The 19,210-nt window shown below is 42.3% G+C and overlaps 1 protein-coding gene across 3 annotated transcripts; it reads right to left on the reverse strand.

The window, feature by feature from the left end:
- Nucleotides 1-329: 329 nt before the first annotated feature.
- Nucleotides 330-15,520, reverse strand: bmp16 (bone morphogenetic protein 16). Of its 3 annotated transcripts, none has more exons than XM_055045660.1 (3): nt 15,017-15,520; nt 5,877-6,244; nt 330-3,277 (listed from the first exon to the last, which is right to left on the reverse strand). In XM_055045660.1, exons 2-3 carry the CDS (start codon nt 6,235-6,237, stop codon nt 2,208-2,210), a joined length of 1,431 nt encoding a protein of 476 aa, XP_054901635.1. In that variant the 5' UTR covers nt 6,238-6,244; nt 15,017-15,520; the 3' UTR covers nt 330-2,207. The 3 variants fall into 3 exon arrangements, with proteins under 3 accessions (XP_054901635.1, XP_054901637.1, XP_054901636.1); XM_055045662.1 differs by lacking the exon at nt 15,017-15,520 and adding an exon at nt 9,439-9,467; XM_055045661.1 differs by lacking the exon at nt 15,017-15,520 and adding an exon at nt 8,722-9,135.
- Between the last annotated feature and the right edge of the window lie 3,690 nt (nt 15,521-19,210).

Here is a 19,210-nt window from a genome sequence, read left to right on the forward strand (position 1 = left end):
TGCGGGTTCACATTTGTTCATTGACTATCTCTATTTTCGTATTTGGTGTTAAGCAACGATGTTCCTTGTGTAACATCATAGAATGGCTTCAGCAGGAGGACATTTAAACTTCTCTCCAAAACCCTGCGAAAGCTGTTACAGTATAAGAATGTGAAGCTGCATTTTAAATCTAAGAAATGTGGATCCTTTACTATATATTTACAATCTCTTTTTTTCCATCTAAACGTGATACATAGCCTATCCCTGGCCAACGACGACGACAAAAAAAAAAAAAAAGCTGTATAGAAAGGACAAATGGTCGATGCAAAAGAAAAGTCACTTGACAGTTGTTCTGCTTGGTCTGTTTATTAGAGGTATATTGGCAAACATTTTACAAGCTCTTGCTGAAATGTTTCCGTTCATAGAGGAAAATGCATCACTGTAAAACACACAAAGCTCAGCAGAGAACACGTTAAAAGCCCCTGTTTTAAAAGGCACTAAAGGCCAGAGTTTTTACTAACCGTCACATCGCACACATGCAAACACAACTATAGCGAAGACACCTGTGTTACACACTTCAGCTGCTACAACACACAGAGCTTCCTCCGGCTGATGTGTTAGTTCAGTTTCTAGAGGTAATATCACATATGTCTGCTATCATGTGTTGCACACCAAAAGGCGGGTGAAGCTTCAAACACTGTTAATTTCAATATACTGAACATTCGTTGGGATGTAAAGCTACCATTAAGCACTTTGTGTGGCTGGCAGGCTTCCATGTTTGCTCTGATGAGTGCAGGTATTTTAAATATTTTCTAGATTAAATACACCATACTGCTGCTTTCTTTAAATACATAATGTGTCTTTTAACTTAAAGTTCACTGTTTTATGTAAAAATCATGACAACCATTACACAAATTTTTGCAAAAAAAAAAAAAAAACTTTTACAAAATTCTTTCTTTTTAAATAATAATGATAGTAATACATTCAAATAATAGCATATTAATTCCTCAGCATTACTGTTTTAAATAGCTTGTGACGTAGTGGTTGCTCGTATGCTACAGACATTCTTGATATCAGCTTTCGTAGAAACAAACGGACCCTCCTTCTCATTCAAATACCGCCGATAAGACACTGTAGCACAAAGGCTTTAATGACATGCTGGTGCCGTCGTCATATTTATTTCAAATACAGTTGATTATTCAGGTCAAGTCAGGCAGAAGTACATAGGATTGCTTGAAATGCACAGGAGCTCAAATGTGTCCTGAGGACAGAGATGTCGACAAGCTGACCCACAAGTCTTTGGCCTCAAGTCCGTGTCAGGTTTCAAGTCTTTGGGGGCAGATGCATGCGGTCTGGTGAGGGGTAAAATCAAGATCTGCTGCTTAGTACTTTTGATTTAACTTGTAAAAAAAAAAACCCGAAACAAAAAATCTGCCATTGTCGTGAATCTACAGCTAACATGAATAGGTTGTTATGAACCATTAATAGCCCACAGTCTATGAATCATGATGGTTAATAAATCAACCGCATCCTTTACTAGGATGAAATGAACATCTCAACAAACTTGAAAGCTACCGTTACTGGCACATGTTACACTCTGGAAACGTAGAAGACTCACAACTCTTTTCACCTCTGATTGCACAAAGGAAAGTACCAGACCTCGAGTCCGAGCTGGGTCTAAAGTCTTTACAGCGAGAGTTTTGTGTCAAGTCTGAAGTCTGTTTCTGCAGCTCGATGTAGAGTTTGAGTCTCCATCTCTGTCCGTCAGCGACTCCTGTTTCTACTCAGGTCGGCTGCCTTCCTTCACCTGTGCTTTCCTACAGGTTGCTGTCGTTAATGCAGACCTTCTGTTGTCATTCGATGTTAGAGCATTGGCTTCTCACAGTGGAGCTAGCAGACTGGCAGTGAATGATGTAAACGGCTGCAAAATTGCAAAATGGAAAATAGAGCATCACTCCTGGCAGTTTATTTCTGTCATCAATATGTAGCACATTATTTCTTTCAAATACTCTTACGCTTTAAACTCTCTCTTCCAGTCAACACTGTTTGCTCCTGATAATAACTTAGCTTCTCTATCCCATCATCACCCTCCTCTCTGCTCATATTTCTGTTTTTTTCAGTCTCTGTCTGTTTGCAGCTGACTGGCCTCTTCCCTCCCGTCCTTCTGTTCTTTCAGCCTCCTCTTTGTTTCCTTGTCAGAGTCGCTGCGTCCGAGCCCTCCGGCTCCTCTACCAGCAGCCGCAGCTTTCCACCACCATGTCCTGGTAATTCTTTAACACGACTCTGTCGTGATTGTCCAGGTAAAGCAGGGCAATGGGGCTGAGGGAGGTCGGGACGCAACAGGCCCGGGGCACCGCTCCGTTCACCGAGTTTACCATGGTTTGGACCACGGCGTGGCTGGAGGCATTCATGTGGTCGGCCAGAGGGTAACGGCACTCTCCCAGGCAGAAGAAGGCGTCATAGCCGCTCGGCGCGATGATCCATTTGTGCCAGCCCACATCTCTGAAATCTACATGTAGAGGGTGACGGCGGCACCTGCCACGGGAAAGCCGCTTCAGCTTAGCGGGACTGCCGTTTCTTTTCACTCTCCCACGATCACTCCAGCTTACTTCCCCTTTGTCGTCCCCCCAGCTCTTCATGGAGTAACCCATTTTTCGGGTCTTCCCCCAGGCTTGGTCTCTGTTGTGACCTTTGCCGCTTCTCTTGGTCTTCATGTTGGACCCTTTTCTAGCCTTAACCCACTTGCTTTTACCAGATGTTCTCCTGCCGTGTTTGACTAAAGGCTCTCCATGGCCGTCGTGACTGTAAGTCACCAAGAGGGGTCTCTCCTGGGCCCAGCTGTGATCGTCCTGTCCCACAGACCTGGACACCCTCAGGTGTCTCTCCTGGTGTTGCGCTGTCTGATTATCACCTGTAGCAGAGGAGTTGCTCTGGTCAGGTGAGGTGGTGCTGTTTTCAGGTCTGACCTCCAGGAGAAAGCCCAAGCTGCCAGTCCCACCATGGGCTTTACGGAGGAGGTCCGCATTTAGGCTAAATGCCTCCCAGAAACCACCGGCTTTATTGCCATGGAGGCCACTGGTGAGTAGTCTTGTCTCAAGCAACGTGGGCTCAGGATCCTCTTGGTGTTTAGAAAGGTACAGGTTTAATCTGTGAGGCCCTGGGCCCGGGGACGCCGTCTGGCTGCGGAGCAGGCGAAGCTCAGCAGAGAGAACCGTTTCATCTTGAGGTATGGAGGAGATGTTGAAGATAATGTGCACTCTTGTCTGATCTCTTACTTTGGTGTCATATCCAAAGGGCTCTGAGAGGAAAAAAAAAAGAGCAGGGAAGAAAAAACTTAGTGTGATCAGACTTCAAATAAAGAATCCTAACAATTGTTTTTGTAAAAGTTTGAGCAGTTTTAGTATCGTCAACAATGACTCCAAAACTGTAAAGATAGTTAGGACAAGGTCTTTAACTAAGGTGGTGCAGGAAGGGGGCATGCACTACATGCAACACATTGAGACGCCAAATAATGATGAGTGAAAATTGTTTTTAGTTGACATTTCCTGTATTTAACAGCTGTTTGTGCATGTGTGAGGGACATCAGCATAAAGTATTAGACCAGCCCTTGTTTTCTTTACAGCTTTTATTGCCAACTGTATTGATTATTGTCAGCTTCGGATTTTCTGATTGAGCCGTGCAGAACTTTGGCTGCCAGTTTATAAATGAATGGATGTAGCATTACACGATTTTCTTTTTGTTTTTGACTGAGCTGATCACTTTTTGCAATACACAACATAAAACCTGAACTCTGATTAAACACAACAGATTCTGCAGGTGTCCTCGTCGACTTTGGGAAAGTTTTGGTTCTAACTTTCTGTCAAGTTCTGAAAACCCTGCAGACACATCATCACGTCATCATGGCAGTCAGTACTATGGCATGAGAGTTTCAATGCATCTGTTGTGGCCTCAAAATCACAAAGTCAGACTCTTGCTTCAAAAGGTTTACGAAGAACAGAAAGCAAAAACCTAAAGTAGAAGCATGTAGTTTAACTTGGTAAGTTACTTCTTTGCAGTCCTCAGATTTAAATTTTTATTTTTTATTTTTAAACTGAAAACTCACAGGTCAAGGAAGCCACATAAAAAAATCTTGTTCTCTTATTCAGATTAAAGAGGAAAGATATCTATGACAGTACTTTTAAATGATGTGAATTAACCAAAAGGCCTGCACTCTGCTCAATTTATGGCATATTTATTGCAGTATTGCAGTACTAACGTTATTTTTCTTTAATTTGATGTTTATTTGCTGTGTTTGTGCGGGAGGTCCAAGTCGTAAATATCGGCGCTAAAACCTTAGGTAATAATGAAAGTTATAAAGTAGGCTGTAAATCAGATGACTTGGGCTGGTTTAGAGATACTGCTGACCCAGGAGTGAGTCACACTGCTGATGCAAATGCTATAATAAATAACCAAAAACCGAGAATTTATCTCGTTTTAAACAGATTTCACGACTGAAATACCAACTGCGAAGCCCAATACCCCCAATGCTGCAACCTTCAGCACTTTATATTTAAATAATTGCAATTTTCAGGAGGTTTGGGGTTCTTTCTTTGACCCTAAGAATCAGAAACGATTCCAGGTGTGCTCAGATCCGACTTTCTCAGGTTTGATCCAACAGGCCCTGAAATAACAGGCCTGTTTTCCAAGCAGATAATTGCACAACAAACGCCGTTAAGTAGAGACAATAACAGAATGGGATTTTCGTGCAAAGAGCTCCTCAGTCACAGGCCATAATTTCAGGGCTTGTGTTGGAATTAATGGCAACATGAAAGGCGGACTGGAGGGGTCAAGAAGGTCCCGACTAATGTTTGCTCTCATCCTCTCTGACGGGGCAACTCAGGCGTGATGAGGGGAGCAAAACGAAAAGCCCAAATATTTCACAACCCAGGACGAAAAGTGTGAAAAATATATTTTCACCCCTTACAGATTTCTTGTGGTTTTGCTTTCTTGGTCACACTTTAATATCTCTGGCAAAGATAACCTGAGAAAATGCATCATGGAACTTTTCAAATGATCTAATTTGTGAATGGAAGATGTTGTTCAAACCAGCCTGACATTATGTGAAAAAGCAATTTCTCCCTAAACTCAATAACTGGTTGTCTTTTTTTCTGAACCACTTTGGAGAGATTTTGCCCCTCTCTCTTTTTTTTGCAGAAGGATTTTAACTAGGCCACACTAGATATTTTCAACCGTAAGTCAGTTGAGTGTCACGCAGCAGCATCTAAATTGTACACACACCTTCACCAAGCAGAAAGTACAGCTTTTTTAAGAGACCACTGCACTGAACTCCATGTGGTTATTTCACCAAATATGGATTTCTGAACTCTTCCTGAGTTAAAACATTAGTGTTGTTGTTTCTAAATGAACATGAACTTGTTTGCTTTGCATTATTTTAGGTCTGAAAGTGCTGCATGATTTTTTTTCATTATTTTGACCATTTCTCATTTCCTGCAAATAAATACAGAATTTCTGCTTGGTATTTCAGAGACGTGTCATCAGTTCAGTAGCTCATAGAATAAAAGAGCAATGTTCACTTTACTCATTTATATAAAGAGTAAAATTTATATACGGGTAAAATTTGAGAATGGATATGTTTGCAGTGGTCGCTTATTTTTTTCCTGTGCAACTTTAGGAATATGCACTGAACAACAAAACATGGGAACTTCAACATAAACTGAGGTAACAAAACAAGTCAGAAGAGTCACAACTAATGACCAAAACAGAAGCTGCACTTTTAAAACACTCAAGGAATCGCCTTGACTGCAATCAACGTTTTGATTACAGATGTGAAAAAGCGGTTTTTCACATAAGCGCCTTGTTCCCCCACGCTCACATGTCAGCGCCAGCAGCGAGCTTACCACTGTGGTGAAAGCTGCGAATAGTGTTGGCCTGCTGGATGTGGTGGCCGGGGAAGCTGAACGTCGGGTCTTCCAGCAGATGGTACTGCTGCTGGTGGAAGCGATAAAGGTCGAGGAGGTACTGCGGCACCGGCACGTCGGGCCTGGGGTTCGGCTGGGACTGCAGGCCCAGTCGGCTCAGGAGGAGCGACTGGATGGTCTGAGCCAGACCGGGGTCGGGCGGCGCTGCGGCGGGCGACGGGGACGAAGGGGTCGGGGGCACCCTGCCATTGTCGGTCTCGCTGGATTCTCCACCCTGGCGGCCAGACGAGGCTTGAGGTAGCAGCAAGACCATGAGGAGCAGGAGGTTAGCAGGGAGCATGGTGGACCTGAAGCAGGAGGAGATGATTACTGCATTTACCTTGCCTTGCAAAAATTGTTGTTTCTCCTAAAGTTTTGCACATTTTGTGGCAAAACACGTAAAGTTTCATGTGCCTTTAATCTGGTACACCAACACAAAGTAGTGCATAGTTTTGAAGTGAAAGAAAATATATTATTCGATAAATTAAAATCTGAAAGTGTGGCATGCATTTGAACTCAGTTCCCCTGATGCCTTGTGGAAACACTTTCCTTTGCAGACCTTCAGTGTACGTCTCCACCAGGTTTGTATGTAAAGGCTGAAATTTGGCATTTCTGTTTTAGTGAAATAGCTCAGACTCAGTCAGCATGGAGGAAGCGTATCCACAAACATCGATTTTAATGTCTTTCCAGGGATTATTAGTTGCATTTGGGTCCGTACGCCGACTGCACCGTCCAAACTCATGAAAAGGTTTTGATCTCATCTCTCTGGCTCTGGTAGGTTACGGGTTGATGTTCCTCTGGAAGGTGAAACTATTTTTCAGCCTCTAATGGCTTTTATTCCATGATTTCCCAATATTTAGCTCTGTCCAGCTTCCCATCGACTCTAACCAGACGCCCTCGACCCTGCAGGTGAAAACCTGAGGTGTGAATATGAAAGCTGACACCTGCTCCTCTGATCAATGATCAGCAAACTTCTGGAAACATATTTTTTCCTCCATGTCACAAGGAGGCAACATTAAGCTTAGCGTCACATCTTTATGCATGCTGGCCTATAAATGGACGCATGGAAGATCTCGTCCTCTTTTGTCACTGTGCTATTGTATGTTTGTGTCTCTTGAACTGAACTTGTCTTATTGTGTGATTTACTTTTATAATTACGATGCTTTAGTTTATTTGCGGGTAATGTTAGATTACATGAGATTTAGTTGCTATATTGTGAGTAAAAGTCATTGTAAATATCCTGGAATTGCTTAAAAATTAGATAACTTAAAATTTGTGATGTTTGTTTTTTGTCATTTAATATAAACAACAAAAATTACTAGAAATTGATTTTCCGCTGGTTTGTGATTCCTTCAGTATCTTCGGCCTCCTGGCTTGATGCATTTTGGTAGATTTGCAGCTGTTACAGACGAATATCTTTGATTTTTCATGATACTTCAAGTTTTCTAATGTTCTCTTCAAAACTCCTGAGGCCTTCTCAGAACAATTGAATTAATGCCGAAATAAAATTACACAGAAATGTATGGTGACTTGAAAGCCAACCAGGTGAACACAAATGTTGCTTAGATGTTTTCAAACAGTGAAGTTTGTGGTTTCAAGTTGACAAAATGGGTGAAAAAGCTGAGCAGGAGTATATTTGCGAGGCATTTTTGGTGTCCTTGCTGTTTGATTCCAGACTCAAAAAGAAAGAAAGAAAAAATCAGACCAATAGATTGTATAATATAATGAGAATACAAAGAGCTGGTCATGCAATCTGCAGAAGCGATAGCCCCTTACAAGGTGTTCCAGCTCTGTGTATATCATGCTCATGTCCTTTTGCTTCCTGGACACACTAGTTTCTCATTAGTCTTCAGCCTTCATGTGGCATATGTTCAAGAAATTTACAGTCCACAAATCCATACCAAACTGTTTACTTGTTATTCCTGCCTACTACGCTTTATTTTCCTTCTGCTAATTTATGGCGGAGCTCCATACCCGCAAGGCCCATCTATCTCGGCGGACACCTAGACAGGAGCAATTAGGCAGCCTCCAACTGGAACGTAATCATCTCATGCGAGCGCTTAGAGTGCCGAGCATCACGATTTCTAGCATTAATCAGAGATAGTTGACTCTGGTGGCATGTTATGGAGTTGTAAAGACCTGCCACAATGACACATGACCTGCATTTTTTTTCCCTCTACGTCTTCAAATCACCAGAGAATCAAGGCATTAAAGCATTCTGTAGCTTTCCATAACTTTTGACTGCATGCAAGGGAGTGAAAAGAACATTTCCTAAGAGCCAAATAATAGATCTTAATAAAACGTACCGCTCTGATAGATAGTTCTTTAGATTTGTTGGCTCATGAGAAAAACATAAAGCCACGTTTACAGCTCCGGATGGATCACCCGATCCGTCTGCACTCATTAAATGAGTAGTTTCCAATTTATTTACCAAGTAAAAAGAACAGAAAACAGTTTACAACATTAAGTGACAAAAGGCCAAATAAATGCAATGCAAATGGCATTAAAAACCAGTAAAAACAAAAGACACTGATTTATATCCATGCGTTCTCTTGCCATAAATATATGAAAAACAATTATTCAAACTCTGAAAACAAATTAAATTCTTCCCACTCAGGCCACTAAGGCTTGTTTCAATGAAGTTTTTTTTGCCAGTGTAGGATGAGACATATCACTGCGAAAAATAAGGAAACCGATTGTAATGGTTTTTGTGAAGAGGTTTAAATATTTTAGGTTTCTTTGGGTTTTTTTTTTAAAGCAGAGCTATCAGGTAGGGATTACTCACACTTACTGAATGACAGCCACATCCGTCCGCTTCACCAAAACGAACTGGTTCAAATGGTTGGAAAACACATTTGAACACTGAATGATCTGGATCTGTTGTCGGCTCGTAGGAGGCGGTTGCCTCTTCCAGGCGGGTGACACTCTCTGTGTCGGCGCGGGAACCAGTTGGCTCGAAAACGGGGTCACACAATTAACCGTGACCTGCTTAACACCCGGCCTCTTTGTGGTGCAGGTGTTGACAGTGAAGGGTAACTGCACGCCAGCGCGGCAACAGCTCGGCTAACCTCAGAGAGGTTCAGGTAGCGGAAGAGCAGCGACATGGATAAAACTTGCTGAAAGGCGACATGAGCTACCGAACACATTGGAGTAGAACTTTCTCCAGAAAGGCAGATTCCTGCCAGCGCAATCAGCTTTTAGGATGGATGAAATATTTTTCACTGCACTAGCACTCCCATATCTCCAGTTTTCTCACCTCTATCTCCTTATCTCATCTCTGCAGGGAACGGAGAATTGATTAGGGCCTCTGCAGCGAGATAACAGTGGCGTTTATGGGTGAGTAAACATATAACGATCCTGTAATGACTCTTAATCTCGCCATATTGTCAGAACAGAGGTAAGAAGGAGGTCACAGGTGTGAAGGCGTGTATATTTTTTATGCGTGTTGTTCAAACTGTGCACGGTTCAAAGGGCAGGCATGGGAAAATGAACCACCTCCTACCGTGGGATTGTTGCTGGGTATCCATTAAACTCTGGCAGCTCCACCCTGAGCTGTTGCACCTGAGGCAGCGTAGCAGAGGACAATTATAGATTAGATACTGCTGGACGGCCTCTCCCTTATACTGTGGAAGCTTGTAAAGGAGATTAAGGACAACAACACCACCTCTCTCTTCTGTACTTTCCTCACCTACAAAAAAAAAAAAAAACACCCAAGTGACTCTGAGGTTCAAAGGTTTGGCTGTCACACAGCAAGGTGTGTCTGAGGCTGTGCAAAGCTGAGGCACGAAAAAGATAAAGAAAGCTGGGGGAAGGCTTCCTTGACAGCTATAATTTTCCATCACACTGTTTTTATGGCTTGAAATTTGTTTTGATTAAGAAACGTTTAGGACAACAAAAGTTTCCTGTGATTGTGTGCTGCCAGTCAGCTGGCTGCAAGAAGTTTACTGCGCTTCTACGTCATGCGAAAGAAACACAAATTTGGCTGTTTGGAAATATTCTGACATAACATAACCAATTCAGTTATGTTGTGGAAATTAAACAAGCACCGCTTGATATTTTTTCATCGTATTTTGGTAACTACAGTTAGTGATGGACGTGTTAACAACTTACTATGAGCTTTTTTGACTTTCACTACACTTTAAGGATCATAAGTGCCAAAAAATAAAATCAGTCTACAAAAGGAACTTGAAAACTTCCAACAAAATTTACTAGAGGTTCATGTGATACATTTAAAGTAATGATAAATAAATGTTGTTGATTAGTAAGTGGTTCGATCATCTTGTACATCTTTGTTGAAAATGACCTTTGATTGTTTTGAAAACCTGGTATTTTGCTCCGATAAAGTTTCTAATTCTGGTGTGTCAAACTCTTTTTCGTTTTGGGCCAAGATCATGAATGCTCTTAAAGGGCCGGCTGTGCCAGAACGTACTGGTAAAACTCGTTCTGGAACTGATAAAACATTAAATATCAGTTCTTAAAATGCAATTATATTATTGAACGTCTTTTCAGTCCCTCCAGGATTTTGTGAATGTTTTTGTGAGCTTCGCAATAAAATTCAGTGTTTGTGGTACTAATTTGGAAATATTTGTGCTTATTTATGACAGTAAATGCGAGTTTTCATTACTCGCTGCACAACTTATGGACTATTAAGGCTCAGGGAGCTGATTAATACAAGTAAGAATGTTTTTGACAGTTTTTGAGGAAAATCAACAATAAATTCCCAATTAGTGCAGAAACGTGCATGGATTTGTTGTTTTTGTGAAAATTTCCACAATAATTATTAAGAAACTGGAGGGACTGACTGGTGTAATTCGACAGTAAACGGATAAAAAGTGCATTGATTTGATTGATAACATAATATTTAAGCACACTCAGTGTTTAGTCTAGAACCTAGAGGGCCACATAAAAAGATATGGAGGGCTTTAGTGGCCCACGGGCCTTGAGTTTGACACGCGTGATCTCATAGTATAACTTTTAGAGATGCAGAAGATATAAAATTGAATCACACATCAAAAATAACAACGTGTGCAACATTGCATTCGCAAAGGACTGCTTGGTCGCAAGATTTGGTGGGATGTTAGTTATTATTTTCAGTGCCACACATGCAAATTCTGCATGCAAATAATATGTTTGCTGTGTTGGACAGATTTTCCCTGCCTCCTCCTTCGTTTGATGTATATTTTTAGTGACGCACATAAAGAGTGGTTGGAACTTTGTGGAGAAAGAAAGGAAAGAATATCCGGGTCAGTCGCAATCAAAACCAACATCCAACAGCAGCATCGCAGTTACATGTTTTCCTAACAACACGCAGCCGTTGTAGCCATGAATAAAGAGTGAGTGCCGTGGTTTCATGGTTTGTAACTTTGTAAAAATGCATCCGGACCGAACGGCGGGGAATTTTACAAGTGATCTTTTTCTTCCTGTCCAACCTGAGTCTGGCCTGAACTTGAAATAATGAAATGTTTGGAGGGTGTACTCTGTAATTAAAGGGTCATAGATACGGTGAAGGTTTCAGGGTATAAGAGTCAAACTCTGCTGTTTTTCCACCTTGTTCTTTGTGGATGCATAAGATGTGGCCTGACCTGATCAAGCAGACAGTAGTGTGACCCTGGCGAGCAGCAGGTCAGCGTCGTGGCTGCCCTGACCCCCGTGTCTCTCTGAACTCGCTGATTAAAACCTCTGACCTCTGACGTCCGCCTCTCTTTTTATCTGTTTATTTCAAACTCTGCTCCTTTTCCCCTTCCTCCTTCCTCTTTGCATTCCTTGAACTTTGTCCTGCAGCTTTGTCCTTTATGTTGACTTACAAAGCTGGTAAAATATGCGTTGTCTTTTTTTTTTTTTTTTGCGTTTAACCCCAGATGTTCTGCTGTTCAATATTTACCCACCTTTCTCCTGTCTGTTGCCATCCTGTGTTTGAAATATCTGTTTTCACGCGTTTCTGCATCACCTCCCCGTTACCCTGTCAGTTGCTCCCCTTCCTTTACCCGCTATGAAGGTTTTTCTTTTTTTTTTTTCCTCCCCAAAGTTTTAAGTGGATGGTGTTTTTACGGAAGAGCGTGGCAGACTGTTGCGAGGCCGGGGGGCCGGTGTGTCACCGCAGCCGGCTGATTTATCCACCGCTGCTGTCTTCATGTTATGCCTGGTTCCTTAACTTTCCCTTCCTGTTGTTCTTCCCGTGTTTCTTTTCCCAAATTCCTTCTTTCTCTCTCTCTGATTTAATCCCCGCTCTCCTCTTCTTGGCCCTCATTTTTCAACGCAGTCGACCTATTATTTCTGAACTTGATACGTGCTGCGAACAAGCCACAGGGTTTGTTTTTGCTCTCTGAGCAAACAGTTAGGGAAATATTAAGTATTCTGACTCATGAGCCAAAAGTGTGACACACACGCCTTTTTTTATGATTTCTCTCCAAGTAAGGCCTTTTTTTCTAAGAGTAAAATGCTAATGGACATCTTAGAAAAAAGCTTAACATCTTTAACTGAGGTCATCACATGAAGGCATGTTCACCTGCTGCTAAACTTTTTAACAACACTCTTCATTGTGGATGTTGTTGCTGAGTGAGGACAGTTCAAGAATTTCTATTTTAAATATTAGGAGGAAAGAAAGAGATGGAATAAGCTTTTTTTTTAAGAAAATTGTCCTGTGCTAGAGGAGTTCTAGATTGTAGCATCTATCTAACACTTTGGATAGTGTGGAAAAAGTATTCACTCAATACAAGGAGACATCAGAGACAAGGACAGAGCTTTTCCATTATCATCTTCAGTGTTGCTAACTCCTTCAAATGCACCCATTGCCTGCCATGAAAGAAGTTATAAGATGCTAAATTAGACACAATGGACCATCTGCATGCTGCAGGATGGAGGAAAAACACTGTTGAAGTGACAATTACTGTAAAAAAAATCCTATAAGTGTTAAGAATTAAAAATGAATTCAATTTACATTAAGAAATATTAGTTTAGATCTCTTGAGTCTGTTTCTTTATTTCTTTGCAACTTACAGAAAAAGGAGCAGAACAGTATTAATGTTTAAATTCAAATAGTTTTGAGTTGACCAACAAGAGGCAAAAGAAATGCAATAATTGGCTGGAGACAAAAGGTGATCGATATTCATATGCTGTCCTAGCTACCAGCATATCAACCAGTGAAACGGGTGGAGGTTTTTGGGTGGATGTCTTGACCCGTTGGCTCTACGTCAGGATACACTGTAAAAAAATAAGTGTAAAATCTACAGAAAATTACTGGCAGCAGGGCTGAGCTTATTGCTGTAATCTTTACCGTAACCTCCCTGTAATTTCATTGTGATTTTATTACAGTTTTACTGTCATTCTATTACAGGGTTACTGTGAATTTATTACATTAGAAAAATGTCATAGAAGCAGAAAGATACTTTAACTGAACTATTTTGGTTGCTGCAAGCTGTTAAAAGTTAATTATTGCATACCAAACTCACAGTAATTATTAATATATATATATATATATATTTTAGTTTTAAGGAAATAATAAAAAAAACATATTTAAATGACTTTATTCCACTGTACATTTAAAAACAAATGAAGGAGCGGGACCTTTAGCAGCTGATCAGAGTTTGAATATTGCTTGCTTTCACCAGTCTACAAAAAGTCACCATCATCACCGTCAGGATTTGCTGGATTGGTCTCAAAACTTGCTAAGTTTGTATTTTGTACAAAATGTTATGCCAGTAATTTCTTCAGGCTGTGAGAGAGCGAGCGATAGCAAGACTTCAGGAAGCCCGGAGAAAGCGGCTCCAGTTTTGTCATTTTGAGTTTTCAAGCTCCACCTGCCACGGAGCAGAAAATGTTGCACATCTTGCTGTAAAGGTTTGGGTCTAAATCAGAAGTCTTCAAATCCAGTCCTCCAGGTTTGGCGACCTGCAGCATTTAGACGTGTCCCTTCTGCAACACACCTGAGGGGATTCAGTCCATTCAGGTGTTTTGGACCAGAGACACGTCCACAGGTTGCAGTACGGTACTAACCCTTACCCTCAAGGCCTTTAACTGAAGACACCTGAATTGTCTTGTGATACAAACAGTTGTAATTGTTCATACAGGAGGCCAAACTCTGGAGCCATTTGTCATGACTTCGCCGCATGACCGCTCACGGCAGGTAGGCCAGGAAAACATATTCTGCTCTCTGCCTTTTTGTCAGATCTTAAAGAAAAATTGACGTTGGTATCAGCAGGTCAAAGCCTTACAAAGAGTCAGCTCTTTGTCTTATTGAACGACTTTAACATGGATGTAATACGTGAAGTGATGTTTTGTTTAGAAGAAACGCTAACATGACCGACTTTTAGGGTCTTTTGGGATGTGCAGAAACACACACACACATGCAGTAAAAACAGGCAGACGCAGTAAGGTGTGAGTGAATCACACACCTCGAATCGCATTTCGAGATCAGACATTTAGGAGATCAGGAGACGCCCGGCCCCACCTGCCCCGTCAGGTGACCAAGACACGCAGCGCTCTGCTCTCATCTGCAGGTCGCACAGCAACCGTCCCCCCGCGGCTTATCGCCACGGCCGGAGATGCTCGGAGGTCCCGGCAACACTGGCGCGCTGCGGTTTGCAGGAGGCCCCAAACTGACGGGCAACACTTCACCAGCATCAGTGGAAACACTGACATGTCCAACCCGCAGCTGCCGAAAGCTCAGAGACTGCTCTCGTTATGCGTCTGACAGCTCAACGGATGTGAAACACAGAACTAAAAAAAAAAAAAAAAAAGGAAAAAGAAAAACAGCTCTGTTTTTTGCATTAAATCTGATGAGTGTTAACGCCGAGAGCCAAATCATGCTGTGCATGCTGAAGCAGTGGTGAGTTATGCTCTTTGAACTCATAATGGGCGCATTATTCTCAGACAGGTTGCTTACCGGGATGAGATTTTGATTGAGTTAAAAAAAGAACAGTTTGAGGGGAACGTTTGCATGTGTGTTTTTCCCCAGAGTGGCTAATGGGTTCAGCAGCACTGTTCCTGTGGCCTGTTGCATGACAGATGTGTGTGTGTGTGTGTGTGTGTGTGTGTGTGGTGTGTGTGTGTGTGTGTGTGTGTGTGTGTGGATGGAGTACTCACGTCCAGGTGTGGTGGGATGTATGCAGAGTCCATGGTTTATCCTTGAGCTCCAGTGTTACGATCCCTTGCCTAGTTCTTTCGCTCCTTTGGACAGAAAAAGGCAAAGTGAACTAATGACGCTGTCTCTGTCTCTGTCTGCCCCTCTAGGACCAACCAGGCTAAGTGTTCAGGGTCTCTATAGGTATCTCTGCTCGCTCCATCTTTTTCTCTCCTCGCTCAGATTCTCATCCTGTTGTCACTGTCAGATAAGCAAACTCTTAAAAACATCCGCCGGCTTCCCTTCTCTTTGCCTGCCTGACCTCTGCTGGTGAACGCCGCCCTCCTCTCATCCTCCCCGCACTTCCAGCCCTTTGCTAAAAACGCAGCCGGTGGCCGCAAGAGAAAAACAAGCCGCGCGTGTCTTCACTTGTATCACTGGCAAAGATTCCCTCTTGTTTCTAAACCTCCTCACTGTGTCTCACTCCTTCCCTCTCCACTCCGTTCCTCCCTTTTGTATCTCCTCCCCCTTTCCTCCCACTCTATCTCTCCCAGCAACACACACACACACACACACACAGACACACACACACATGCCTCCACGCACGCACAGCTGGCAAACTTAGTTTAACTCTGACTTTCCTTGAGTGTCAGATCTTAAAATGTGCTGAGGCATTTATCAGTCTCTTTCACATAAATCCTCCCCCCTCACTGCTTTAAAATGAAACACACTGATCTACCTGAACTGGTCAAGATAACGCTGGAGCTTGGCGCGCACAGGCAGACCCATTGTTCCCCTCCGTCAACACACTCACCTGCTGTGTTTCATTGGCAACGTTTGACTTTTTCAGCCGGCATGCTCGCGGACGGTCCCCCCGTCATTATAAATACTCGTGACAATCAGAGCGAAGAGACTCAGTCACAGAACAGAGGTATGAATGGATGACTCATGGGAGCTGCCATGAAGTCACCGCAGCTGGGATTTGTGATTGGATCAAAGTTGAAAAAAAAAAAAAAGAAAAAAGAAGAGAGAGCAGCACTGCTGGGCTTCTCCATGATGGGTTGAAGCAAGGTGCATCCGTCCTTCCAGAACGGACCAGGCGGGCGGGGGTGAATTTGTATTCATGAGGTGAACCCATGAGAAAACGTCTCTTTAGGATGCATCGTCTCTCATATTAGATCTCATCTGGAGAATCACTCACCCACGTCCCTCGGCTCCTCCCTTGTCCCCTCCACTCCCTCTTCCAGTCCGCTCTTGTACAAACACACACACACACACACACACACATTCGCAAACTCAACCACAGACCTCATTCATCCCCAGATGGAGTAATTGTCCCACTGCAGTGAGACACAGGCACTGAGAGACGGACCCGGACGCAGGGCGTTTGAAGGTTTTTGTAAAATTTGACTAATCAGTGAATAATGACATTACTTTAGAAATGCATTTCATTCACCTGCAGATTGTAAGCTGCTGTCAACGCCTAAAATTAAAGACCCAGACCTGCTGAACTGACCTTCAGTCATCTGCACTGGTAGAGGAAATATACTTGTCGTTCTCTCAACAAAGTTCGTCAGAAAATAATGAACTTTAACCCGTTAAACCAGGTTTTGTCAATGCAATAACAAATCTGACTTTGTTGCTGGAATTTTGAAGACTGAAGAACACTGAGTCTCAAAGGCAACCCATCCACTGACTTAATCAACCTGAGATCTGGTGGCGGAGGCAACAGGTGCAGGAGGGAAACCCCGGCAACCTTCTAGCGAGTTTGGCGTCTTCAATTTCTGAAAGACCCAAAGGAGGAGTCATCTCGGGATCCTTTACGTGCAGTGGGCAGTGGGTCCAACGTCCTGACATTATCTCTGAAGCCAACCTCAGACATCCCTGGGAAGAAGCTGATTTCAGCTGCTTGTACCCAGAATCTTGAGTCAAACCTTTCGACCGTCAATGAGGGAGAAAGACCGGCACGTCAAGAGCTGCGTCGGCTCAGTTCTTTCATTCAAGGAGCAGCAGTCTCATTGCTGCAGAGGAATCGTCTTTTCCATCTATCAATCTCCCGTTCTCTCCTGGCATCACTCATAAATGAGATACCAGGAAGCCTTAACCGCAACACTTCAAACAGAAACTAACTCCTGACACAAAGGATAAGTCTATTGTCTTTTGAGCGATTAGGTTTATGATGAAATTCATTACTTACAATCTCCAACAGAAGCACATCATCTACAAAAAGTAAAGACCTTTAGTTTGTGTGCATAGAGGGGAAATGCGAGAAGGGGAAATCACAAATTAAGTTATTGATGCAATTGTCACTGCCAAAGGAAAAAATATATATTTTATTAGACTGTGTCAAAGTGTTTCTTTTTTATCATTTGATTGTCTGATATCTGATTCTCAACTTGAAAACAGATATTTATGACATTCTTATCTCCTATTTGCTTCATTTGACGAATTCTCTTGGTCTTCATCTCAGTGCAGGTCTGAGTTGAACATGGACCATTTAAATCAGAATAGAATATGATTTGTTGATGTAATGTTCAAAAGTCTAATTCTAAAAGACAAGGTTTCAAGTTAATCCCTAGATATTTTTTTTATTTCAAAGGCATTTTTTCTTTTCTATTTTTATGTTTTTGACAACAAACTAAACTCAGTAGTTAAATGAAACTGTTAACATCGGCTGCTTTTTGCCGAGAAGGGATGAGTATTACGCTTCCTCCATCCTTTATCTTTCCCCTCTAATCCATGCAGGATGGTAGCTTGTGTGTGTGTGTGTGTGTGTGTGTGTGTGTGTGTGTGCGTGTGCGTCTAGCGATCATGGCCTATCTATGTAACAAGAGAGATGGACAGAATAAAAAATAATACGCACCCTCCTCAACTAACAACTACGTGCATATTTTTAGACTTCGGGAGGAAGCCAGAGTACCCAGTGATTACCAACGTGTTCCCGGTGAGAGCATCCATACTGATCCATAGAGAAAGACTCAGGTTTAACCCCTGGACACTCTGTGGAAACAGTGCTAACAACTGTGTCATAATGACGCCCACACGTCCAACTATGGCTGATTTGGTGTGGAAAGTTTGGATGCTATGCGTTTCAGATCAGTCGATGTTGACAGGTCTAAAGGTCTGTTGAGTTGAAGATGATGCTTTCAGGCAATGCTCAGTATTTAAAAAGTGAGATCAGTGTTACTTGTTTGTTGGCAGGACTCGATTTGGAACTTAATGGCTTTTCTGAAGATCTTTGTTTGGAGTGGTGAGTCGTTGGCTCTTCCTTCATTAATCCTTCCGTCTCTAAAGTGAGAGAGCCAACTTCACTGCTGATGAACTCTTTCTGCTCATAATAATTTTGCACAAATTAACTTGGAAGCAATTGGAAAATATCTACTTGAGAGCCAGAGATGGCTGACAGCAGCATCACATCTGTCCCTCTAGCTGATTTTCTTGTTTCATACGGCTTGAGTTGTTTTACTAATTTCCCTCTGAAAGCTGTTAACCTAGAAAGAAATTGCCCGCCTCCCCACATCAAAAACCTCTACACTTTTTCACTTAAGAGGAAAAAAAATCAAAAAGAACAAGAAGAAGTGGGCAGTGATTTCAGCCTCCAGCTTTCCCATCTTCTGGAAAAGCTTTCAGCCGTCTCTCCAATTTACTTCCGACGGAGGTGGAGACAAACTTTTAAAGAAATAGCTCACCGCCTCCCTAACAAGCCCTCCATCCATCCTGCATCCCAGCGTTCCCACCTCCTCCGTCCCTCCATGGAAACAATTAACGAGGAGAGGAGGAGAAGGGATTTGGATTTATTTCCTGTTCTAGCACCTCTCTCTGTATCCAAGCTCAACAAATTGTCACTCATAATAACTCATCAGTCATTCAGCAGTTGGAGGAGGAAGCAGCGAGTGTCTGGACAAAGAGGTGACACAGCATCTCTAAACAGACACAAGGTTTGTCCTCAGATAGAAGTAACAATGCTATTTTTCCCCCATATTTTGTCAAATTTCAATCATAAGCTTCAGTGTGTTTTATTTGGGGCTTTTATATGACGGGTCAGTGCAAATTAGTGTCTAATTAGGAAGTGGAGGGAAAATCATACATGGCTCTCAAACTTTTTTTTTTTGCAAAGAAAAATCAGAAAAAGTGTATGCATCAGAATTTGCAACCAAAGAAAACACCCATTGCAACCAATTGCCTTCAACTAATCAGTGTACTTGTGAGCAACTTAA

Source organism: Poeciliopsis prolifica, unplaced genomic scaffold, assembly GCF_027474105.1.
Source record: "Poeciliopsis prolifica strain line A6 unplaced genomic scaffold, Auburn_PproV2 SCAFFOLD022, whole genome shotgun sequence".
Classification (NCBI taxonomy): domain Eukaryota; kingdom Metazoa; phylum Chordata; class Actinopteri; order Cyprinodontiformes; family Poeciliidae; genus Poeciliopsis; species Poeciliopsis prolifica.

Coding starts and splice junctions, on each gene's coding strand:
- bmp16 (XM_055045660.1), bottom strand. CDS start 6,237: ATGCTCCCTGCTAACCTCCTGCTCCTCATGGTCTTGCTGCTACCTCAA. Junction 3,278..5,876: donor TCGCAGCTTTCACCACAGTG/GTAAGCTCGCTG, acceptor TTTTCCTCTCAG/AGCCCTTTGGATATGACACC.